This window comes from Ips typographus, linkage group LG2 (assembly GCF_016097725.1).
Source record: "Ips typographus isolate SLU linkage group LG2, UJ_Ityp_2.0, whole genome shotgun sequence".
NCBI classification, from domain to species: domain Eukaryota; kingdom Metazoa; phylum Arthropoda; class Insecta; order Coleoptera; family Curculionidae; genus Ips; species Ips typographus.
This window is the reverse complement of record NC_138423.1, coordinates 25114390-25139875: the sequence shown is the minus strand read 5'-3', so window position 1 is coordinate 25139875 and position 25486 is coordinate 25114390. Positions and strand designations below refer to the sequence as shown.

General features: G+C 35.2%; 7 protein-coding genes across 12 annotated transcripts in view; 2 read left to right on the top strand and 5 right to left on the bottom strand.

Annotated features, from left to right (window-relative positions):
- LOC145724959 (tetraspanin-1-like) overlaps positions 1–2410 on the bottom strand; it is a 97675-nt gene extending 95265 nt beyond the window's left edge. Inside the window, exon 1 of one of the 3 annotated variants that reach the window (XM_081973472.1) lies at positions 1886–2410. The gene's annotated coding sequence lies outside the window, so the exon portion shown is untranslated. The remainder of the gene's footprint in view (positions 1–1885) is intronic. The other 2 variants (XM_081973471.1, XM_081973473.1) reach the window with 2 other exon arrangements.
- LOC145724958 (uncharacterized) overlaps positions 1–12469 on the top strand; it is a 112528-nt gene extending 100059 nt beyond the window's left edge. The window contains exons 8-11 of the mRNA XM_081973470.1: positions 4100–4229; positions 4385–4545; positions 4605–4719; positions 11881–12469. Of these exons, the coding sequence (XP_081829596.1) occupies positions 4100–4229; positions 4385–4545; positions 4605–4719; positions 11881–12416 (942 nt within the window). The 3' untranslated portion in view covers positions 12417–12469. The remainder of the gene's footprint in view (positions 1–4099; positions 4230–4384; positions 4546–4604; positions 4720–11880) is intronic.
- Positions 4802–6311, bottom strand: pck (Claudin superfamily protein pickel). Of its 2 annotated transcripts, XM_081973476.1 has the most exons (5): positions 6246–6311; positions 6123–6190; positions 5997–6063; positions 5582–5919; positions 4802–5524 (listed from the first exon to the last, which is right to left on the bottom strand). In XM_081973476.1, the coding sequence occupies exons 2-5, from the start codon at positions 6166–6168 to the stop codon at positions 5265–5267; spliced, it is 711 nt and encodes a 236-aa protein (XP_081829602.1). In that variant the 5' UTR covers positions 6169–6190; positions 6246–6311; the 3' UTR covers positions 4802–5264. The 2 variants fall into 2 exon arrangements, with proteins under 2 accessions (XP_081829602.1, XP_081829601.1); XM_081973475.1 differs by having other exon boundaries at positions 6123–6288.
- On the bottom strand, positions 6627–9583 carry sinu (claudin family member sinuous). The gene is made up of 2 exons (XM_081973479.1): positions 9274–9583; positions 6627–8061 (listed from the first exon to the last, which is right to left on the bottom strand). Exons 1-2 carry the CDS (start codon positions 9304–9306, stop codon positions 7396–7398), a joined length of 699 nt encoding a protein of 232 aa, XP_081829605.1. The 5' UTR covers positions 9307–9583; the 3' UTR covers positions 6627–7395.
- kune (claudin) lies at positions 10549–11703 on the bottom strand. Its single transcript, XM_081973480.1, has 2 exons — positions 11420–11703; positions 10549–11335 (listed from the first exon to the last, which is right to left on the bottom strand). Exons 1-2 carry the CDS (start codon positions 11556–11558, stop codon positions 10806–10808), a joined length of 669 nt encoding a protein of 222 aa, XP_081829606.1. The 5' UTR covers positions 11559–11703; the 3' UTR covers positions 10549–10805.
- A 140-nt stretch (positions 12470–12609) lies between the features above and the next one.
- LOC145724956 (cGMP-dependent 3',5'-cyclic phosphodiesterase-like) lies at positions 12610–20023 on the top strand. 3 transcript variants are annotated; one of them, XM_081973466.1, is made up of 11 exons: positions 13153–13295; positions 14386–14460; positions 14510–14662; positions 14948–15154; positions 15211–15393; positions 15452–15774; positions 17313–17626; positions 17681–17858; positions 17912–18043; positions 19301–19560; positions 19611–20023. In XM_081973466.1, the coding sequence occupies exons 2-11, from the start codon at positions 14397–14399 to the stop codon at positions 19798–19800; spliced, it is 2004 nt and encodes a 667-aa protein (XP_081829592.1). In that variant the 5' UTR covers positions 13153–13295; positions 14386–14396; the 3' UTR covers positions 19801–20023. The 3 variants fall into 3 exon arrangements, with proteins under 3 accessions (XP_081829591.1, XP_081829592.1, XP_081829593.1); XM_081973465.1 differs by having other exon boundaries at positions 12610–13295; positions 14386–14662; XM_081973467.1 differs by lacking the exon at positions 14386–14460 and having other exon boundaries at positions 13178–13295.
- fws (Conserved oligomeric Golgi complex subunit 5 four way stop) lies at positions 20012–25361 on the bottom strand. The gene is made up of 11 exons (XM_081973468.1): positions 25202–25361; positions 24898–25148; positions 24047–24209; positions 23831–23991; positions 23314–23774; positions 23115–23258; positions 22921–23054; positions 20967–21155; positions 20721–20910; positions 20342–20661; positions 20012–20268 (listed from the first exon to the last, which is right to left on the bottom strand). The coding sequence occupies exons 1-11, from the start codon at positions 25251–25253 to the stop codon at positions 20081–20083; spliced, it is 2253 nt and encodes a 750-aa protein (XP_081829594.1). The 5' UTR covers positions 25254–25361; the 3' UTR covers positions 20012–20080.
- Between the last annotated feature and the right edge of the window lie 125 nt (positions 25362–25486).

Here is a 25486-nt window from a genome sequence, read left to right as displayed (position 1 = left end):
GTAGGAACAAAATCGTTTAAGTCCCTAGAGCGTGTCAAACCATTTTAAAGCGTTAATTCACAAATTTCATTTAGCCAAACATCCCCTAATCAAATTGTAGTGTCCTGCTGGACTTGGTAAAGCAGTATTTTTGACTACGATAATGCGAAAACCGTAATGATCTATAGTTCCAGCAATTTCCGTTCTAATAAAATCTAAATGTAGTTTGTAAATCACGTATTCATGAAATCAAGCAAGCTCCATTTACACAAAACTAATTTAAAAATATAATCTGATTGTGTGCTATTGTCACCATTCAATTTTATTTCAACGCAGAATATTTTTGAAATTGTATAGCTGCTCTGATTATTAGGTTTTAGGTGTCAAGGACTTTTTTTTATGTATACAATCCTAGAAATCGTGCATTAATGGAAAAAAGTTTACAAAAAAAGGAAAAACTTAATTTTTCTATTAAAATAGTTTAACAGCGTGTTCTTTACGTGTTTACTCGCCGTCACAAACTAGAACAAGGTTATGTCATCCACTTTACGATTACGACGATGTATATTCCTAATTACTAACTTCGCTATGGGAGCTTGTAACGTTTAGCGAAAGCCTTAGATCTATCCTGGAATATTTATCTTTAGTTTAGAGCACGCAACGGGATATCTAAGTGGCCGTGCTTATAAATGTAATTTTCCTGAAAATTGAAATGCTTAATTCGAATTTCCGGTGCACGAAACTACCACCAATTTGTTTTCTACAGTTTGTAGGTTTTTCCGTAATACTTCTTGTTATTGCAAATGGTTGGCAACATTGTAGCAAATGTGCAGTCTCGATACTTAGGGTTAGGTTAAGTTAGTAATAAACTAGTTTTACCCCAACAGTCCTACCTGAGACAAGTGACCAAAATAATTGGGAAAAACTTAGTTTTATTAACTTTGGAAACTCTCGTTTTGCGCCTCCCTGAACATTCATTATCGAACTTCTCAGAATTAAGTCGACTGCTCGATTGGAATAATGAAAAGTTTGAGGGAGTAACGATGTTATTTTCTCCAGAAATAGTCGACAAAAAAAAAGTTTTGCTGACTGTCCTATTTTTATGAAAACCACTGCTTTCCTTGAATAACAATAAGTTTGAAATCTTTTCTCATTCTTTGAAGCTGTCTATTATAAAAATGTAGATCGAATAATAAAACTTTCTGAGATCTGTATGATGCTGTCATGTTTTCAAATATCTTTTTTTTTTCAAAAGGCATGCTGTTAGAATTAAAAAATTGAATGTATAACCGTCATCTCCATCAAAAATTACACACAAAAATTATCAAGATTTTGAAAACCAAACAGAAAATAATTGCACCAGAATACAAAAATTGCCACTTATGAATTCATGTAAACAATGCTGGAATAACCCAAAAAATGTTTAAGTTAGTTGCATTGATCTTATGGTAAGTCCACATGTGCAATATTTGCGTAAATGACAGCACAGTGGATAAAGGTAGTTTATGATTGGTGAAGAAAAAGCCACTGGGCTTTGATTTATGCAAGTATTGCACATGTGGACTTACCATGACAACTACCAACAGGGGTAAAAGCTATTTTTAAAACAAAGCAAACTTTAAAAAAATATCAATAATTTATTCTTTGATTAAATGTGTGTCATACATTCTTAAATTATAATCTGACTTACCTATATGTAAATTATTATTGACCATACATATTTGAAAAAAAAAACTATTTAAGAGTAGCCCAGCACACCTTTGTTTAACCCTGGGGTCAAGATAATTTTTTATGCATGCTAAAGCTACGTGACTTGATAAGATACACCAAAAATCCATTTATCATGAGTAATTTCTGAGGTAGATTCAAATCACCAAATGACCATCTAAATTGTGTTTTACCATACCTTTCGTCGGCTTTGTTGTTACTCCAAAACCGTCCAAATTCTCAATTTAGTCCCCAATCAAAAGTATTGCTGGAACCACTAAAGTCAATCACGATCTCTTGGTCAGAACCAAGAGATTGACAGTACCGGAGCACTGCAGCGATACGAAGACACCAATTTGAGTACCAAAGTAGTTCGAGACCGGCACCATCCCGTCAAAAATACGAATCACATGACGGGGGCGTTAAAGTTCGGACGTTTTGTTGTCATCCCCATCGACGTGCCAGGGTCGACGTTCGTGATCAAACTGGCGGAGTCGACGTCGCGGCGCCTCGGTACAGGGGTGGGACGGACGCCCGCCGCCCCTTCCGTGCCCTTATCTGCTCTCTCTCGTCCGCCCGAAAGCTGTTCGAGATCTGAGAATTATTTTTATGACCCGCCGAGACGCGTTGTCATAATACGAAATCGAGTTTTTTCTGCTTCTTGGTGTTTTCGAACTTCACCTTGACTTTGGTTTCTACGCCGGATCATTGCGCTTGATCGTCGCGTGTTTGGAACGATTCTGAAAAAACTAATGGGAGGTTGCACCGATTATACTTAACCAGGAGATTAAGCTAGTAAGAGACTACTCCTCTCTTTGCGTGGCTGGTAGTAATAATAATCAACTTTTTGAGGTATTCAACAAATTGGGTAAAATTTATAAACTTGGGATCTCAAACTAATGAAATGCGGGTAACGTTCACCGCATAAACTTCCACGTGTAAGCAGAATTTCCGAAAATACGACATAAAAATGTCCGGAGTGTCCTAATGACTCTATAAGAGACCCAATATAAGGTCGTTCGAGTCGCTCTAGGGCTTTTAGCAAAATTGTCGATCGGACCATCTAACGAGCCATAAAAATTCCACTAAAACCATGAAAAACTGATTTTAATGAAAGAAAAACGGTATATCGTAGTCGTTATTGTTGTCAATTTCAAGGAAACGCTTTATGTAATTAATTTTATAGAGTTACAAGTACTACGCGATAAAATCCAAGAACACGAAAACTTTTTTGGGTGATCGATACACCAAATCAAACACAATTCTATTTACACGACCGTAATCATATTTACACACGCCGGTCCCAAAATCCAATAAAACCCCCCCAAGGAAGTTGTCGGTTTCTTACGTATACTTTCTTCCTCCTTTGGGATCTACGTATTAATCTTTCTGCCGTTCCCAATTTTTGAGGATTTAAAGGTGCTTTTGGGTCCCTGGAAAGCTGAATTTTAACGGGCAGATAAGGGAAAATCTAGCCGATCTCAAATCCGGCACGTATCCCTGACAACTTTCATTATGATTAAGTTGTAGCGGTTCAAACTTTTTTAACCCACAATTTTGTACGATCCTTTTTTTTAGAGAGGAAAATTTCAGCCCCAATTGCTTGAAAATTTGTTTTTTTTACCATGTTTCAGTCAAATTATTTAAAAAGTGTGTTTTGTCAAAACACTTTTGTCTTTGTTTTTGAACATAAAATGGACTGTAGTAGTTATAATCCTCAAGAGGTTTAACTAACTTTCTGATTCAGTAATTTTACACTTATAGTGTGATTCAATATATTTTTAGCCTCCCAAAACCTTTTTGGCTGAATAAAACAAACTAAATTGAAATCTGAATTCCACAGTTTGCAATTAAGTTTGCAAGAATTGGGGATTAAAGAATTAAATAACTATTACAACTTACAATATGAAATCAAACACGTTTTACGATACTCTTCCGTGAAATGCAATAACCATTTCCCGGACTGAACTGGTCTAAATTTGATAGTTCCCTGTTTTAACAGTAAAAAGCTGAGTTACTTTGACATTTGGATATGCTAAGTTTATATGTGCAGCAAATCCCAGCACAGTGGGTAATTGGTCAAAAAAAGCAGCTTTCAGCTTGCTGCTTTTTCTTGACCAATCACAAACTATACCCACTGTGCTGGGATTTATGCAAATCCTGCACATGTGGAATGAAGAAAATTTGGAGGACTTATTCAACAACCACGCCAACCGAAAGTAAATGAAATTTTTTGTCGTTTTCGTTCTTTTTCGCATTCATCCCTAATTTTGAAAAATAAACCTACGTAATACACCTACAGCGGACCCGAAGAATAAACTGGCAAATCCAGATAAAGAAGCGAATTTTGCCCGGACGATTCTCCTAATCTTATAAACTGCATTATTTATGTTCCGCATTTCTTTCTTTTCAGTTGGACGGTCGGATCCACGTGGGCCGTTTCGATTACAGTCCCGGAGGGGTAGGACGAAATATATGCGAAGCTCTGGGGAAATTGGGATTCCCAGCTTATTTCGTCTCTGCTATTGGCGATGATTATCAAGGTATATCTGTTTAATAATTCAAAGAATATAACAAACGAAGGTAATTGTTCACAAAACAAAAAATAATTATTGTACAATTACACAAATTAAATACAAGAACCAATTCTAACCTAACCCAAGCCATTTTTCCATACTAGCAAATATGCACATTTCAGGTGAAATATTGTTGAAACAAATTCCAAACTTATCCAGACAAAGTGTGGCAAAATTGGCAGGATATAACACAGCCCAGTGCATCGTAGTGCTGGACAGTACTGGTGAATGTTCATTTTTGATGGGAGATATGACGATCCACAAAGAAATATCTTCAAAAATGGTATTTTAGTCATTTGAGACTGCTTGTGGTTTTCTCTACTATTAGTTTTTTACGCACAGGTTGAAAAACATGAAGAACTTATCAAAGCAGCTCCTCTAGTAGTTATGGACGGCAATTTGTCCATTGAAACTATGGATAAGCTTCTAGGAATCACTGAGAAGCACAATATTCCTGGTAAGTGAGGTATTGAGAGTAAAACAAATTTAACTATTGAGTTTAACTAACACAAAACCACAATATGGGGCTTAAACAACTCTTTAAGTATAATTTAGATATGTCTTTTATTGGTGCATCAATAAACAAAACAATATATAAGTACAACTACACACTAAGTTAAAGAAAATGGATGGAATAGTTTTTTGATACAAAGTTTGCTTGAGATTCATATAATTTTTGTCAACTACAAAACTCTAAGATAAGGGCACTTGAGTTGTGGTTCTACACTAAAGTGCAGTAAATATCTCATATTAGGCTCTTTAGTAATAATACTAAGAGACAGTACAAAAATAACTCTAAACTAATGTTCATGTTAACATTACTATAACTAGATTCCAACAAAAGTGGATTTTAATATCAAAGCATATAAAGCGTCAAAATAGATTATTTTTTATAATACTAGTTTCACACCAAATAGTTGCCTACTCAATAAATTGATTTGTGTTAATAACTTTGGTGTGAAACTAGTACATGTCCACAATTATTGACAAAACAGCAACAATCTAATAACCTGGTAGGTTCCATCCTAAACGGTGCTGTGGATTTGGTTGCATTTGCATAATCAAATTCTTTGATTCGCGCCGTCTCTCATAACTCAATCTACACTCCTTATACAAACAAACTGCCCCAAAACCATGGAAAAAGAATGACAAACATGCAAAACCATAACTCCAGCACAAATAGTTGAAATTGGGATACATCAACCAGTCGCGTCGCATGTGGGATCCGCCAAAAATGGCAATAGCAAAAAACATAAACACAGCTGCAAAATAATTACCAGCTCTAAACAATTCCTCCCCTACTTTAAGTGAATACTTACAAACAGTAGTCACACACACAAAGTCAATGCCTGACAAGATCCATTCATAGCGCAAAATAAACTCTAATGGCCACCTGCACAGTTGCATTGCCATAAGCACTTGGGAACCGAAGCTCAACAAAAATGACATTGTAACAAATGCCTGGACTGCTATGAGCCATGAGGGCAGCAACCATTCCCGAATTACATGGTACTCATGGCTGAACACATGGTGGCAACCATCAAAAGGGTGATCAAACTGATAGTAAGGGTAGCGAAAGTTGTAGAAGCAGTACTCCCATAAGCCCATGTTTTTGAAGTTTGAAAAGGTCTCATCATATGATTTGACCCAGTATGGACTGAAGATTTGTAATTGATTAGTTAATAATTAGGGCAAATTGGGAAAAGGTTGTTTTTAACTTAAAGTGAATATTACCTGCAAAAAGCAATCATCAGGAACATCCCAGCAATGTAGGTGAGTAGGGCTCCATTAAAAAGGTACTCTAAAATCGATTAGAGTGAATTGTTAATTAGTTTAAATAATTTCTGTTTTAAAACTTACTTGACGCCTTAGGGTAGTTGTTTTTCTCAAACTCCGAACTGCTCATGATTGCTTTTACCTTGTTTAACCTGCAATTTTGGTTTGAGCCACAGTTTATTTTATAAAAATCGGCAATTTTTTTACCTCGCCCCTACACCTGTATTGTTGACAAACAAAACATACAAAACGAATTGAAATTAGAGACGACAACTGACAGACAATGTACAGTAGACAGTTGACAGTCCCGTAACTGTTGTAGCCGTATTCGGTAACTTTAACAGAGTAGTTTGAGTATATTTCTGTCTTTGTCTCACCCGAAAGTCGGCACGACAACCAAAACTAAAACAAAAGTTGTACATTTGTGCAGTTCACCAATTTGACATGAAATGAATTCGATTTTGTAATTTTGGTAAATTTGAAAAGTTGAAATTTGAAAAAAGGGGCAGAATCAAGTCAAAAGCAGAAGAAAAAGCTCTATACATGGGAGACAATGCAGAGGTAGGTTTTTGTTTGAGCAATAACGTATTTCCACACTTTCTCTCTTTAATTGCATTATGCAATAACGTCATCAGTATTTATAAAAAAATATCTAAACACTAATGGTAAAAAACATACAAAAAGGCACATAACTTACATATCTAAAGAGAAATTTTTCTTTCTTTTTGGATAACAAAATGCTTAATTTTAGTAAGTTAAATTTAGAGGACATGGTGTATAAATTGTGATATAAATGCACAATCATAAACCTGTGACTGTGACTTTTTTCAACTGTATTCTACACAGTCTGAACCATACTTAACCTAAGCTTGGCTTAAAGTACGACGGTGCAAATGGGGGAAAATACCCTGTTATTAAAGTTTTTTTAAATTTAAATGGACGGAATGTGTTACTATTACAACTGACCTAGCTTTAGTAGTAAAAACACAATATAGCTATTTACAATTAACTTATTACTACATACTGCACAAAAAAAACTCACAAATGTAATTTCAATTAATAAGTAAATTTGATTTACTCATTTAAAGCAAATTGAACAATTTATGCTCAATTCTACTAATTTTAGTTTTACCTAAAGCTTCAATAAGGTAACAGTGCAAATTTACAATCCACTGATGTGAATAAGTGAAATGTTTTGGTAAAAACTATACCACTGAAACTAAAACCAAAACTGAATAATCTGGACTTAAACCTAGGTTGGCTCCAAAGGAAGACCTTAACAGAGATTGTTTAAACTGTTACAAACTTATTAGTGGCAGTAACAACCCCAAAGTTGCACTTTTTCCTGGTTTACCTACTAAATTTTGTCATGTTCCATCTCAAACCGCATTTGTGAATCCTTCAATCTTTCTCTCTTATGTTCTTGAACGTATCCTTCCACGAAGAAAAGCGTGGAAGCTACTAAAGCGGCTACCACCCCAATACATCCTAAAGCAAAGGACCAACCGAAGAAATTGTTATCGTGCCCCGGCATCCAACCTGACCGATTGGCGCAGGAAGCAAATACTATCACAGCAATAGCCCCTGATAACCCCCCAACCAACAGAAGAAAAGCGTTTAGCTTGATAAGAGATACGTATTGCTTCATATCCGGTCCGCAGCACAAAAAGTACAGTAGCGTTAAGATGGCGCTTAAGAGGGCGCCGATAAAGCACAAAGTGAAAAAGAATTGGGTGGCCACCATAAAGGGTGGTACCAGGTAGCCGCGGATCTGGTCGTAGCCGGTGGTGAAGGGGTCGTAGATCCAACGGCAGCCTACGAAGAAGCGTCTCTGGTTGACGTCCACTGGATCGGGGAGGGAACGGAAACAGTGGCTCCACAGTCCAAATTTGTCCAACTTGGCGCCGGTGATTCGATAGTCTGAGACTAGCCAACTGGGGGTGGCAAAAGCTACTGCCACCAGCACAAAGGTCATTATAACGAAGCCAATGGCCACGTTACCTGCTAATGACCTCTTCTTCATCTGCAAGAAATATTATTAGATGATTATTTGCTAACAAGCAAAATATAAGGGGTAAAGAATGCTCAGAACGCGTCACTTGATCTTATCTGTCCTAATAACTGTCAGCAACAAGTCGTTAATTCACAAAACGATTTGAATGGGCAACAAGTTAAATTAGCAAATTTTATGAACTGGGGTGCAATTTAGTGGAAAAGTTACAAAACTTTGGAGTAATTAATTATTTATTACACTATCACGCTTTGCAAGTAGGAATAAAAACAAGAAATACTTATTTGTCTTTAATTTTTTTTATTTTCGATTTGAAAAATTAAAAAAAAACACTTTCAATACGTTATTGTCTGTACTATTGACAGTTTGTGATTCTTCTTCCAAATCTGTATTAAAGATAAGAAAATGTATTTTACAATTTCAATATAAATGATGAGTTATAAGTATTTTTATAAAATTGCTACAGTATTAATAAAAAGTTTATTTATCCAACTATAAGTAGTGTTCATAAAATATCTAGGCAAACGTAAGTAATTTTTTTATTTTTGTGTTTATTATCCATCCAATTTATATGTCTAAAGCTGGATTTATAAACTCTGTTATTCCCGTTGCTCGTAATTCGTTGTTCGTGATTGGCGCTGTTCCGAAAATAACACATAGGGATTCGCACGCATACATTTATAAACCTCGGTTATCGCGTTGCTCGTACTTTCCATTGTTGCTGGCCGTTATTCTCTGTTGTTCCCATTTAACCAAATTTTATTTCTGTTGCTGGTGATTCGCGATTCAACCAATGAGAGTGCTTAAAGAGATCAGATGATATTGACATTTCCAACGTCAACACAAAATTATTAAAATATGTCAAATGTCAAATATATCTGACCAATCAGAAACGAACAACTCCAACAACCAGTAACACAATATAAATTGATTAATCTGTTAACACACGAACAACCGGTCCGAGCAACGAACTACGAGTAACGTGGAAACGACGCGAATTACGAGCAACGGGAATAACAGAGTTTATAAATCCAGCTTAATTGTCTGTCTGTCTATTGTTTTCACATCAGAAATGTTTATAGATATAAACGAGTATTTACAGTGCACATTGCAGCTAATAAGTGCAAGTTTATCGCCTATTTTACCTAGTGCTAATGCATGTATTTATGTCTATAAGTTTTACTTATCACCACACACATTAAAAGACATATTTGATAGTCTTACCTCCGTTTCGTCTTCGTATCGACGGTCCACCATAAAGTAGCTATTTCGTCTAGCTTCCCAAATATGAAATCAGACAAGAATGAAAAGTTGGAGGCCGAAAGGAAGACAATAGAAAAAGCACACTTGTCACATTCCACACAAAGTAACGAAAACCGCGAAAAGTGGAAAAATCGTTGTTACTATCACGTGGCCACGCCTGTAAACATTCGCAACGAAAACAAAATTAACTTGGTGCTTTTGCTGACTTACAGAACCAAGCAAGACCCATTAAATGACCCAACCAACGACCCAGCCTACCTTGAACAGGAACGTATTCGAGAAATTTGTCGTTGACGATTCGCGCTACAGTTTCAGTTAACTGGTTTTGAAAAAAAACGCAAAAGTTATTGCTGTATATGTTGAGCTTGGTCAAAAATTAATAATTCTCTTAAAAGAGAATGTTTTGTGTGTATGGAAAATAATTTTTGGAATACGTCACATACACGTAACGCTAAAGTTAAGCGAGCGTTGTACACCACGTATAGAGTCCCGCAGGCCAATGGATGTGACGGCTTCTGTGGTCAATATAATGGAAATGGAAAGTTCCTATCGATTTTTTTTTCTTCTTTAACTTTCCCGTGATTTTTATGCGCATGCAGTTGGACGCTGCAATTTATTTGTAATTATACCCTGAACTCTCAATGCGTCATTATTTAATTGCTTTATGAAGATTAATTTACAGTTCAGTATGTAGAATGCAGTGTGGTCTTGACGCGGTATATATGTATGAAATGCATATAATAGTTATGCCATTGCCATAATTACTTAATAGGAGAAAAAATGGGTTATTCTTCCAGAACCCTATAAATATTATTAGTTCTACTACATGGGGTACTTATACTATACTTTTTTTCCTGAAAAATGTTTTCAATACTGACTTTTTTTACTTCTTTATAATTTTCTTATACTAAACAAAATCTACCTTTCAAAGAATTTTCCAACTGATTGATCTTCCATAGAATTTCTCCTTGTTTAAGTAGTTCTAAATATTCTCGCACTCACTACTATATGACTAATACATTTCAAGGTGAATATTAAACATATCACAAGCATTATTATCCTCATATAAGCCAGAAAACATTCAATACAATACCCAAAATGATACAATTTCAATCAATGTGTGTTTTATTACTAAAAAACATACAGAGGTCAAGTCTTCCAGCATTCAAGGTTCATTGAAACAATAGATACTCTTGAATCTTTTCCAGGAAAAGTAGGTCAAACAAATTCACATGATTTACAAAAAAAAACTAGTTTTATTACAAATAGTACATTGTTTTGAGATATATACATGTTAGTATAAAAATACCTTAAAACTACTTGTCAGCATTAGAAGCGTTTATGGACGGCTAACTAAAATAAGCTTTAACAATAATTATATTGAGTAACAATTATTTGGTTAAGAGATACCATAAACTCAACATTTTTATAAGTACTATTAATTAAAAAAAAAAGATTCACTGTATATTTGAGAGTTGTAACACTTTTTTTGCTTAGATATCAGTGTGAGTGCTAGGTTTCTGTACATCAATGCTATAGTGGGACTGAGGGGCTGACCCCCTCAATCTCCTGTAACGCGCTCTTCTAGCCTCAACAAGGAACAAAACCCCACTAGGCAAGAGTAGCAAAGACCCCACACAAGCAAACCCAAATGACCAACTCAGGTCATTGTGTTGCCAATAAGGCATCCAGTCCCGATTATCCCCATTAAACCCAAAAATTAAAACAGCTATAAGCCCGCAAATACCGCCTAAAATAAGGTTTGATCCATTGCTTAGAAGTAGAAGAATGTACTTGTCATGGTCACGACTGCAGAAACAGTACATCCATGTCAAGAAAGCTGCCACAAGCACTAAAGTCATACAGAGTGTAAAGAAAAATTGTGTAGCTATAAAGAAGCCTGGAAGAAGAAAATCGTCGATGATGTAGTATTCTTCTTCAAAGACCCACCAACACCCAGTGAATTTGTAGTCGTACTGGTGGCGGAAGTCTTCAAAGTTCCGTAAACACACTTCCCATAAACCTGCAATAATTAATCAGTAGTTCTACAGTTCAGTTAGGATTGTATAAGAAAAAGGTAAGAGTGAATGTTAAAGGGAGTAATTACCTATTTTTTCAAAGTTTGGATTAGCAATTTGACCATCATTGACCAACCAGTAGGGCGTTACAAAAGCGAGAAGAATAAAAATGAAGGCGGTCACTGTTACAGTGATTGCTGCCATGCCAGTCTTTGTTTTTAAGCCCATCGCTATCGTCGAAGGGAAAATCGCCGAGTATGTTAAATAATTAACACCAAAAAGATTTATAAATAGGAAAATTCAATAAAAATTTAATCACTGGAAGTGTACGTATGTTGTTGTTATGAACTGTCAGTGTCAGCTGTCAGTCAGTACGCGTGCACAGTTTTATAGGTTAAGTGCGTGACAGATGACACAAATTTATTGCCAGTTGTAGAATATATAGAGGTATTAAAGTGGTTTTACTACTACTAATTAAAGTAAATAAGTATATTGAGTAGAAATGTTGAAATGAACCAAAAATAAATTAAAACATATTTTCTTATTGTAGTGATCTTCGAACCAACCGATATAGCGACAGCCTGCAAACCATTCACCACTACAAAATGGAAGTCCATAAACTACATAACGCCCAATTTGGCAGAACTAAAAGCAATTTCTCGTTACTTGAACTTTCCAACAGCATTTTCTCCAGCAAACCAAATAGAAGAGGCCGCATTTTTAGCCCAATTATTAGCTCGTGATATCAACAATGTGCTAGTCACTATGGGACCTGAAGGTATTCTAATAGCGCACAGAGAAAATGACGCAAAAATATCTTTGCGTCACTATCCAGCCCAAAGGCTGGACAACATTGTTAACGTTAGTGGTGCCGGTGATTGTTTTGCAAGTGGTTATATCGCAGCAGTTTTAACCAGTTGTAAGGAAAGCGTTTGTGTTTCTGTTGGGTTTGCCGCGGCTTTAGAAGCTTTGCAGTCGCAGTCACCTGTTCCAAAGAGATTTTTTGATAAAACGCACCCTGCTTGGCAGATTGAAGCCCCTCATGTAAATCTGCACTTGCGGAACGACTTTTTTAATGCTGTTTGAAATGTCACGGTTGTTTTCGACTTTATGGAGAAATACACATCATATTTTTTATCTTTGGAGTGTTTTGTTTGATTGTGGATAAAAGGATACGGGAGGTAAGAAAAAAACACTTTAATACTTCAATGGTTCTAACTTACTGTGGCTGTCAAATACATTGACATTGAGGTGTGTAAGAAGTCTGGCAACGGTGACTTGTTTTGCTTTCGTTATTTGACAGTCACAAATTAAACTGACACTGGATAATCCAAAAGTGATGTCACAATAAACACTAAAGTTAATTGGGGATTTGTAACAATATAAAGTTAAAATGTATATCCGGATCAACAATAGAGTAATGGAGCTTAATTCCCGGTCTGTTTACGCATTTTGTCATCGTGTATCAGTAGCGAATAAGAGTGACAAAAATTGTTTACCTAAAAGTGTGATTGGGGCCGATTAATTCCCCTAAAAGGGCACTTTGTGGCGTTTACCGGTTTAATTAATTTAATGCACATCAACCTAATGCAAACTCCATTCAGTAAACGATTATGTGACATCACCATGACATTTGTGATATTAAACTATCAGTTTGATTTATCTAATCTCTAAATTCAACCTAATTGGATCAGCAAAATTCTCCGTGATAAAAAAAAATAATCAAATATCCTCTATTTGGGAAGCATGTCTGAGCCGGAGTGTGCACGACCGGATCCGGACTTATTCATCACTCCTCCTTACTGTAAGGTAATTGGAAACCAAGAAGATGAGTTAACCAGGAATTTGGATGATGATGGGTCTTTGTCAAAAATTGAGGTTTCAAATCCTGGCAAACTACTCAATTTAATTGAGGACTTAACAGATAAAGGAACTAAAAAATTGGAAGCCAAACTGAATAAATATGTAAGTATTGATTTTATTTATTTGAATCTGTGATGTTCAGTTTGTATTGAAAAACACTCAGAATGTAAGCTTGGCATATTTGGGTCATTCAATGATGTGTCAAGCATTACAACTGAAGGGGGCCTTATCTATTCAACTAACAACTTTTATTAGAATATAAAAAGTAAAGTAAGCCCACACTAACCCAGAGTATAGTTCCAGTATTCTTTCTGAATTTTATTGTATTTCTACTAAATGTATTTTAAATAATAAAAGCATGTTTTTTAGTTGCAGCTAAATAAAACATTTTCACAAATTATTTAAAAAAAAATAAGTTGTTTTGTGTAATGCAATATTTTTTGTTGTATACTCAGGAACTAACAGTATTCTGCAAACCACTATTAAAATTAAACTAAATATCATTTTAGTTCTTGAAAAAAGTATGAAATTTAAATCCATATTTGTAAAACAAACTAGCAATGTCATTTCTGGATTTTAAACATATTCTATAATAAATAGAGCTTTATTATTAAATACTAAGATTATAAATCATTTCCACTAGATTAAGAAAAAAATCCATCCATATTTATTCAAAACTAGTATTTGTGTTTTTAAAGACTATCCAAATTCATTAAAACTTGTATGAATGAAATCAGTAATGAAATAGTGGCAATTGAATTGTAAATACCTTAATACCCCATTTGATGCTGATAACAATGTGTGACTTAAAGTAGTATTAAAAAGATTAATTGGGTTTTAAGCTTAAAAACATAGAAAAATTTGAGAAAGGTTAAGTATGTATGATTGAACCTACACTAAATGACTCATTTAAAATGGCAACATTTTTTTACTTCAAAAACTATTTAATATAAGGATCCTGAAATATGCAGGCAATTCATAATAATTGGATTCAGTTATTACTATTTGCATAAAACTTTAATTATATTTTATTAAGCCAGATATGAGAAAGACCCAAACACCACTCTGAATTAGTGCCTGATAGTGATTTATCAAGTCTTTAATCAAGGTTAAATGCAGAAAATCTTTGCCAAAATCGTTGATACATGTCGAAAATGACACTTTGATGTGCCTAAAATAAACATATTTACAGTTGAAAACAGAATGCGAAGCAAAATTCACCTTCATGATAAACCTGCACAGTATCTCAGAAGAAGCGATAGTGCAGGTAATTCAAGAGCGCATTTTAATCGAGAGTATGCGCACCGTTCTTTCAGAAGAAACATTCAACTCGATTATGGAGTACCAAAGTGACGCTTTTACCGCATCAACCAGTTTAGATCCTAAAATACAGTTTCTCATAAGAGAGGTAGTACCGCAAGGCACTGGCGAAGTTATAATCGTTCCGGTTCTAGCAAGGCAAATTAAAGGTTTGATTTGTTTTTGTCAAGCTGGGTTTACTTAACAACTTTTTGCGGCTTGACGTCACTTAAGTTCTGTTGGTAGAAGCCAAATTTAAAAATTGACAGTTAGCCAGACCTTACTGGTGCTTTTGATTAAATTAATGGTTGATCTAATTGCTTTGCTCTGAGCTCTGATTATTGTAGGAAAAACGACGTCTTTGTGCTGTCAATTTTGAAAATTTGCTTTGCAAGCTGCAAGAAGTTGTTATGTAAACTCAACTTTTTGTGTGCTAAATGAAAGCATCGTTTTAGAAAAAACGGAAACGCATCAGTGTGTGCTTTTAGTATGCGTGGTTAATCCCTCAAAGGATAGTGCATACATATCGAAACTAGTTAGCGAAACTTTCAGGTATTCACTAACATTGTTTCTGAATACTAGGGAGTGCGAGAACGAGAGACGACTTAAAGCCGAATGTCAAAACTTACTTTTGGTTGCTAGAAAGTTGTTTTCTCGTTTAGGTGAGTTTAATTTGTTGTATACACCATAGGACAGTGTCAGTGAAACATTTTTATAGGTGATCTGAGTGACCTGTTGAAAGAAATAATGTCGGAAGCTCGCAGGTTAACCAACGCTGAAAGATGCTCTCTATTCCTGTTAGATCCTGATCACATGCATTTGGTGGCTAAAGTGTTCGACGGTGTTAGCCCTGAAGAGCGTAGCACCGAAGTTAGAATTGCGGCGGATCAAGGAATTGCTGGTACAGTAGCAAACGTTTTGAGACAGTTCAGTTGAACACGAGCTATTAACAATTAAAGGACATGTGGCAGCTAGTGGAGAAATATTGAACATCAAAGACGCTTATAAACACCCACTGTTCTATAAAGGAATGGACGAAGCGACTGGATTTAAAACTAGAAACATCCTGTGTTTTCCCATTAGGGACGAAGACAGTATTGTTGGAGTGGCGCAGCTATGCAACAAGATTGGAGGGCATTTTGATTACTTTGACGAGCAAGTGGCCAGCGCTTTTAGTATTTACTGCGGTATTTCTATTATGCACAGTTTGGTCTATAAGAAAATTCAGGATGCCCAAGCTAGGAGTCGATTGTCTAATGAGCTTATGATGTATCATATGCAGGTGAGTGCTAAATAGTCTAAATATAAGGTGTTCAAAGAATATAAGTATCATAGCACATTTGTGGATGAATTTGATAGTTGAAAAAACTCCTTTCAATAGTAAAAATAGTCACGTGACTTTCAGATACATTATGACCTTAAATATGGTCTTGTGACGGCAAAGATGATATTTTAAGCGTAAGAAGAGTCAAGTGATCTTCCAGATTCCAGTCGACGCTTTAAAGTAGTCACGTGACCATCGTACCTGAATTTGATAATTGAAAACTAAAAAAGGGGGACTAAAAAATCACCTGACTTTTTTAGTCCCCTTTTAATCGTAAAAATGGTAACGTGACTGTAAAGCAGCTATTTTAATCTTAATAATAAGACTCACGTGACTTTGATGAAAATAGTCACGTGACCTACAGCAATTTTAATTATACGCAAAAATGGCCACGTGATACAACACCGCCATTTAAACCTTAAGAAAAGTCACATTTGACCATCAAAATTTTATTAGACACTTGAAAACAGTCACGTGACCTTTGTAACTGAATTTAATGATTGAAAACAATCGCCGGACCTTTTTTAGGTCTTCCTTTAGCACGTGACCTTAAGGATGCTATTTTGTCATTGAAAACAGTCGCGTAACCTTCAGAAATACCTTTCAACCGTATAAACGGTCACGTCATCTTTAAAACAACATTTCTACCTTAAATATGGTCACGTGACTGCAAGGATCCTATTTTAACCTTAAGTAAAGTCAAGTGATGACGCTTTAAAATAATGCCTGACCTTTGTAGGCAAAGTTAATAGTTAACAATAACGTGACCTTCAGAAATCACTTATAATTGTAAAAATAGTCCCTTGTCCTTCAGAACAACAATTTGACATTAAATATGATCACGTGACACTGCAAGGATGCTATTTTGAACCAAAGAAAAATCAAGTGATATCATTGGACGGTTCAAATGACGTCACATGACCTAAAGAAGTTTCCTAGTCCTAAAAATGATCACATGACATTCAGAGCATCATTTTTACATTAAATATGGTCACGTGGCTGCAAAGTTGCTGTTTTAACCTTAGAAGAGTAAACAATTGATTATAGATATACTAGGGTGATTCCAAAGTTGGGGCTTTCCTTTCACCTGCGAATAGGGCTTTCGTTTCTTGACACACTGTATCTTCATTATTGTTCATATTTCAAAAAAAACGTCAATCGAAAAACAACCGTATTTTTTGAAGCCCTATTCGCAGGTGAAAAAGAAAGCCTCAACTTTTACCCTGTATATTTTGATACATAAAACCTACTTAGAATTATTTGTAAGGGCCTGTACTCTCACTTCCAGGTAATTTTATTCTTAGGCTAATTTCTATAGAAATGACGGAATTTACCAACAGTAGCGTCTCATTTCACGGTTTCTATAAAATTATGTTTGGAATAAAATTATTCCCCAGTGAAAGTACTGGCCCTAAAACAAACAAAAATAAAGTATTTTAAATATTCTTCCAGCTTTTCAGAGTATATTATTCCTTAGATTTCTTGAATTTTCACAGGTTAGCCGACAAGACGTTCTCGATGTAACCATGTGCCCAAGCGAACACGAAGTTCCTGGCTTTTCAGATTTCAGCTTTACCCCTAGAAAAATTTTGTTAAAAGAAACTCCCTGCTTTGTCGTCAAAATGATGCAGGATTTAGGCCTAATAGACGCTTTCCACATCAAAATCGATACTTTAGCGCGTTTTGTGCTGTACGTGCGTAAAGGTTACCGCGATGTACCCTACCACAATTGGTCTCACGCATTTTCCGTAGCTCATTTTGCCTACTTGGCATTGAAAAACTTTCAACTAATCGAAAGGGGATATTTTACGTAAGTCTTCTCTAAATGCGTTTTTAGTATTTAGTGAACTTGAAATTTGTGTAGGCAGCTGGAAGCACTGGCTTACTTTGTCTCTTGTCTGTGTCACGACATAGACCATCGAGGTACAACCAACTCGTTTCAACAACAGTCAAACAGCGTTTTGGCTAGTTTGTATTCCAGCGAAGGTTCAGTGATGGAACGGCATCATTTATCGCAGACTATTTGCACGTTAAACACTGAAGTAAGTGCAATATTTCCAATATGTTTCCAAGCTAATAGAAGTGAACTATTCAGGGCTGTAACTTTCTGGAAACCTTGTCTAAAGATGACTATGTTAAGTGTTTGGACTTGATCAAAGATATGATATTGGCCACAGATTTGGCTTCACACTATAAGATCCACTCTAGACAGTTAGCAATGGCACAGGTATGGATTTTTCTTATTTATAGTTTCTTAAACAAACACTAAAGTTTATTTGTGAAGTATTCAGATTTTTTTTATAGGTTATATCCTGAGACGTTCAAGTTTTATCGGGTAAACTGTGCATAGGTGATTTTTTGCAAAATTTTGCTTGGAAAATGATTGAGACTAAATAATTCGACGATAAAATTTTTTCCAAAGAATTATTTAGTCGAAACCATTTGCCTAAAAGAAAAATTTTGCAAAAAACCTACCAATGCACATTTTACGTGATAAAACGTGAACGCCGAGGGGTATATGTCAAGATTATTTCCTGAAAACTCACATTTTAGTTTATTAACAAGAAAACACCTTAGTTAGAACACAAATACTAAACTAAACGTGATGAAATTAATGATAATATTGAACTCACCCCAGCAGACGACAGATTTTCGTTCAGCCATGTATATTTTTGTTTACATTTCAGATTGACAATCAGACGTCATAATATTTTAATTTATGTAATTTTTTAGTGGAAACTACGTTATAGTGATTTATTAATTGTTAATATTGAAGAAAATAGCTTAAATTTTATATGTGTCTAAATCCCGTTTCGTTTAATATCAAATGTTCTTCAAAAAAACGTATTCGAAAAAGGTAGGAGGTGTTTATTCAGTGTAAACTTTAAGCAACTAGGGATTTATTCAGTATATAACGGCCCTCATTGGTCGAACTAGAAAGGTTCATTGAATTTTATTGGCTGCTAGTACAATGAGGGAAATAATCGGGGGTAATATCCCTAGTGCATTTAATTTTTCCGGAAAAATTCGGAAAAACGAGTTTTCGTTTCTCGTCTTCGACTCGGATGATTTTTAAAACCACTCTCGCTCGTGCTATTTGTTAAAACAAATTACTTAGAAACGAGTATTCCAATTCCAAATGCACGAGGGATATTTGGTAAGATTATTTCCTGAGTTAAATAAACATTCTATTTTAATTAAAACAATAAGAACAATAACTTTCAAGCTAGAAAGGGTAACACTATTCTTTATGTTGCTGTGAGGAGTGTGCAATTTTTTCGAATTTTTTTTCCGGAAAAACTGCTGACAGCTAAGTTGACAGTTGTCAAGTGATTTTTCCACTTAAAATTTACATTTGTTATACTAATTCTTGATAGCGATTGGTCAAAATGAATAGGAAGGAAATAATCTTCATAGTCAATCATCATATGAAAAACAACCCTAATGAATGTTAATCAGAGCTTTTGTTTTAACACAAATCCAGGAAGCTTACAATAAAAAATCACCGGAGAATCGTTACTACTTGGCGAGTCTACTCATGACCTGCGCAGACCTGTCCGATCAAACGAAAGACTGGACCGAAACGAAGAAAGTAGCACAACTCATTTACGCTGAATTCTTCGCGCAAGGCGATCTGGAGAAAAACATGGGCAAGGAACCGGCCAACATGATGGACCGCGAAAAAGCCTCGATCCCCGACCACCAGTTAGAATTTTTAACGCAATGCTGCATCTGTATTTTCCGGTTAGTTCACCTTAAAACTTGAAGGAGTGAATTTTATTATTTTTTTTTAGAATACTAGCGACTATATTTCCGAACGCTAAAGTCTTGGTAGACGCGATTAAACAGAATATTCTCTGCTGGGAGTCGTCGAAAAGAATATTTGATAAGTTGTGCATTGAAGGTCGGACCTCCTATGAGGTGTTATGCAGCGACGAGTTGGATTCTGAGGTTCAAAACACCTTGGAAAGTCTTCAAAACTGATGGAAGCAAATATACAAATAGAAACTGGTAAAAGACATGATGGTGCAATAATTAAAATGCTTTTTACGCTTCAAATCCAAAGAAAAGATAAAATAGTAGAAAATGGTAGAAGTACCTACGCTTATTGTTGATTTAAGATATATAGTTTATGAGAGAGGTACTAATTTATTATAATAAATATTATGAAGAGTTGAAGAAATTATACAAGAGCTTTACAGCAGAATTGTTAGTTTTACTCTCCTTTTAACAAATGAAATAACAAAAAGACATACCATAGTGGTCAGCAAGAGTTTTTAAGAGCTGATTCCAGTAACTCAGACATGATCGGGTAAACTGGATCGTAGTTAGCAGAATTGGTTAATCTGATCAAGCTTTCGTACTTTTGTAAAGCGCCCGCAACTAAGTCTATTCTTTCGGACTCTTCTGTGTGTTCGTCCAACCACGCCGAGAGTTTCGGTATTGTCCAACCTGATGATTTTAGTCCAATCAACAATTAATATAGTTTAAAACTTCAACACAGTAAAGAGTAAAGAGGACTTACCTGTATTTTGATGAGGGCTCGCTAAATCAGGACCGGCGTAGGAAAACAACATTAAAAGGACTGTACTGTTAGGAACCGAACTACCAGAAACTTGACCGGCTGCAATTTCCTCCGGCGACTGCGTTATCAAAGACGCTACCGATCTAAGCAACCTGTAGGGCCGGCCTAAAGCGGTTAACTGAGGACAGATTGTCTTTAGTGCTTCCTCCATATAGAGGTAATCAGCTTGTAGTCGTTGACGACCCCCCGCTGAAATCGGTCTTAAAATTGAGGAATGTCGCACCAGGAGATCAATTGATCGAAGAGCAATCTCTCCACATCTAAATGAGTGAAAAAAAAAATAAACTAAAGCCTATTTAGTTGAATTGTTAGTTTATACTTTTCAGTAAGAACCTGTTTATTTTCAAACCCTGTTAAGTAGGTGGCGTATACTCTGTGGATAAACTGAACTAACTCCTTCATGTAGGGACTGCATGACACATTTTTATTGGCTGACACAGCTAGTTTAGACCAATCAGGTTCCAAGTGCATGGTAACTATGATCGTTTCAATCACACCGTTAATAGACGCTAAAAACCGACATATACTTGTCTAAACATAACACGAAACCTCAATAATAATCTACCTATTAATGGATGTATAATTCCAGAAGTTAGACTACCCAAAGTGGTCAACGAATCTTGAACTATGGCTGATGACGTTTCAGTCAAACTATCTTTCATGTTGGTAAGCATTCGGTACACTTGAGTTTGTAAGTAATATAATGAGTTTGCGTATTGAACATTTTTCTGTTGAGCACCGTTAGGAGCACCACCTACGGAGAGTAAACTAATTAGTTTCTATACAGGGTGGTCCAGTTATCAATAATTCACCAATCGATAGCCCATCAAAAAATAAGTTGACAAGCATTATGTCATTTTCCTGAAGAACGCTTCCTAAGGAAGACACAGACCTCCAAAATTTAATTTTAAAAATGGTTTTTTTGCTACAACTGTCAAACCATTGGACCAATTTTGATCAAATTTGGAACAAGTACACCGAAAATAGTCAATAACAGGATTTTTTGACTAATGTTTACTGGCATTCAACTTTTTAAACTGCTTTATAAACTGCTCATTCAATTCAAACTTTATTTTTTTTTATTCAATTGAACACTGGTAACAGTCCGAATTATCGGACTAATTTTAATCTAAAAATTAGAGTTTAAGACTAATATCGTAGCATTTAATGCGAAAATTGTTTACTTTCATCAATAAAGAGTCTGAAACTTAACTTTTACTATAAAAAATAGTTTAAAATTCGATTTTTCAGTCTTAAAGCACAGTGAAACGTCTAGAAGTCAATTTAATAAAAATAGTTTTTTAAGTCTGCTTTGTCAAAAACTTGGTGAAGGTAAACCTCCATTTTCCAAGCTGAAAGCAGTGTTAAAGCTCTAAAAATAGTCCAGAGTTCTAAGAAAATGCAAAGCAAAGTAAAAAAAACCTGAAAAGTTAGTCTTCAAGACAATTTTCATGAATCTAATATTCTGGATTTAAGAACTAAAATATTTAATAAATGTATTTTCAAATTATGAAAACTTACTCCAAATGCAAAATTTAAGCTTTTGATGTCATTTTTAATTGGTTCAGAGTCACTTTTTGGTATCCAAGTCAATTTTTGGGTTGAAATGTGTGAATTTGTTGTCAAAAATTCTAAATAAAGTAGTTTTCATGGCTACAAGTCAATTTTCACTACTAAAGTTTTTCAACTTCTCTAAAAACTATAACGACTGACTACAAAGACAGTTTTTAAGCCTCTCAAGTCAATTTTCACAGTTTCAAAGTAAATTTACTGGTTTCTAAGTCAATTTTCAAAACTAAAGTCTTTCAATTTGTCTGGAAACTATGAAAACTGGCTACAAAGACATTTTTAAGCTTCTTAAGGCAATTTTCACCGTTTTTAAGACAATTTTTAAGTTGGGTTGGGTTGGTTTTGGGTCTTTGAACCTAATAACTCAATTATTTCGTAAACGAAGTTTCAAATGATAATTTTATAAGGGATACTTATTTTGTCAAATTGAACAAGTAAAAAAAAACTGAAATTTTTGAAAAATATCCAGTGACATAGAGAATAAGACAGAAAAATGAAAACCATCTTTCTGTATTCACCCCACTGGACAATTTCAACAAACGTCATTAACATCACATAATGGGTATTAATTTCATATGTATTTGTTCTAAATTTGATTAAAATTGCTCCAGCAGTCTGACAGTTATGACAAGAAACTGATTTTTAAACTGAACATTTATGGGCTGTATTTTCCTTGGCAAGCATTGTTCAGAAAAATGGCACAATGTATGTAAACTTATTTTTTGAATTATGGATATTTAAAACTGGACCACCCTGTAGTATAGGATGCACCAGACTCAACTGGAAATTTGGGTGGATTATGGAGACAAACAAAGCCATTACAACATAACTATAATCTCTCAGTTGCTGAAAAGGTTTTAAAACCCGCGTTATTAAATTTTTTACAAATTATTAACAAAACCAAACACTCTGAAAGACCATTGGTTGAAAACAAAATTAGAACTGCTTACCTAATACTTGTGCAGCTTCTGGTCCGTTGGATATTTGCTGTTCAGTTTTAACAGCAAACATTTTAATACATTTTCCCACATTTTTAGCCACTTGCTCGCTAAGATGCTCCTCAACTAATGCAACACTCAATTCACTATCAATCAAAAAACAAACTTTTTTTACTGTCGTTTTGTGCTCCCCACACATTACCTACCTAGTAAGAACCCTAATGAGGGCATCAATTTCATCATGACTAGGTACCAGATTCTCTAAACCAAACATTGATTGCACCGGTTCTAGAATTCGATTATAAGAACCAGAAAGGTAAGAATTCTCTAGCTGCTTTAAAACACCACGACTGAAATTTTTAGCAACTGTAACAAGCAAACAATAAAACATCTAGAAATACTAACTCAAACTTGAACTGATCACAATTCAATTTTTTCACCATCTCATAGTAGTTTTTCAATAACTTTGGATAATCTTCCTCCAAAGTTTGCACTACGGCAGGTGAAGCACGTTTAGTTTCTTCTTGAATAAGCTCCCCCAGTTGGGTCCAAAAACTCGAAGCCAAATTTTTGTTGACGTTTTGCAGGTGAAGCTCATTTAGGGCAGTTTGCAGAAATTTGACTTGTTTACACATGGCGTAAATATCATCAGAGAAGCAACGTTCCAATTCGGACCAAATTCTAGTGCGGAAACCCTGTGAGGATGTCAGCTGAACTTTACCAGGTCCAGATTTTAGTTTGACGGCTCCTGTGGTTGGACTCAAGCCACTTTCTAACGCTAATTTGAAACTTTCCCGGCATTCATCAAGGCTTTGCTTGATTAAACCTTCTATTGTGGATGTTTCCAGACCCAAATTAATGAAAATCTAGTATAAATATTCATTTGAGACTATGTTGTAATAATACAATGCAGTACCCTCACTTGTAAAGCTGTAGATGTTTGAATGACATTTTCGTTCACAATACCCTGATTCAGTGACCCAGTGGCTAGTTTTACAACTTTTTGTTGTTGTAATCTGATGTTCCGTAACTCAGTGGTAACCGCGTCAATGTCTGTGAGCTCAGGATCACCAGCTAGTTGTTCTAATTAAACGTAACTCATTGAAGCAAAAGGTTATTGAAGGGAGATTAAAAATACCTAATTCCTGTAGTAGAGAAGCTTTTTGGATAGGGTCATTAGTGTTGGAAAGTCTACGACTTAATTGCTGCACCCTACTGACTTGTCTCAATATGTGACTGGCGCGATGTAGGCGTGCTAGCACTTTTGTCAGTGACTCCAATTGACCATAAGGTACACTAATCTAAAATTATCAAGCTATTAGAGTATTTCCTGCAGTTAGCTGAACACACTTTTTTATTCTAATAATTAATGAAGACAATTCAATAAAGAAACTCAAATTTCAAGCCAGAAGAATTATTGAAATCATCTTTACTAACTGAAAAAATTATAATGTTTGTGCATCTAGCCAAATTATATTTCATACTGTGGGCAAGTTCAATATAAACTAAGTGAAAATTGTGGAAACATGTTGAAAGTTTTTGTTCCTCAGTCAGCTCTGTCTGTTCTGATTGACGTTTTTTTTGGTTTGCTACTGATGTCACATTTTAAATAGGGTTTCAGATACCTTAAGCATTTTGAAATCTAACTTAAACTTTCCCAGAACGGTTTCAACTTGCCAGAAGCCTCTAGGATCATTATGAAAGTTCCATGACCTCTGAATGCTATTGAGAACCTTCTAAAAAGTGCCAGAGGCCTCTACAAGTGTCTTAAACCTTCCCAGACTTGCTTTAAATTGTCAGAGGTTTCTAGGACCATTTTAAATCTGCCAGAGACCTCTAAGTAATACTGACAACCTTCTAAAAAGTACCAGAGACTTCTACAAGTATCTTAAACCTACCAAGAATTGTTTTAAACTGTCAAAAGCTACTAGAGAAGGTGCCAGTGGCCTGTAAATTCTGTCAATCATTTGTACTCAGATCCAAAATTACCTGAACGCGTAGCCTCTCTGCATTGGCAAACAAATTTTGTATATGAATATTCATGCCATTCAAGACACTTTCGAGCTTATTAGCATGGTTTGCCTGCCTCAACAAGTCATGGTGGTTTTCCAGAACTTGTTTTTGTAACTCTTTATTGAGCAGCTCGATTCCTTCGCCGAGTTTCTTAATTTGCTCCGTGAAAGCCAAGGATTGAGCCAGCACAGTTTGAGGGCTGTTTGCGATAAACTTTTCAAAAAACTCTACAAACCACTTTTAGATATACAAATCTGTAAAGATTTAATTCAAACTGTACCGTCATGTTCAATTTTGCTGACAACATCGTCTTCTAAATCGGGATTATCCATGGAATATTGTTAACACTTATTCTAAAGGAAAAACTAGTTAAAATTTAATAAAATCAACAAATAACATTATTATTATTGAAAACAGATGAGAACTAAAAGGGAGGTTATGTATTAAGTTAACAAACATTTGACAATACCAAGAATGACAAGTAATATTAGCTTCGTGGAGGACAAACAAATATCAATCAAAGAACCACCTAATTTTTGACCAATTAGAGTGGAGATGACGTAAC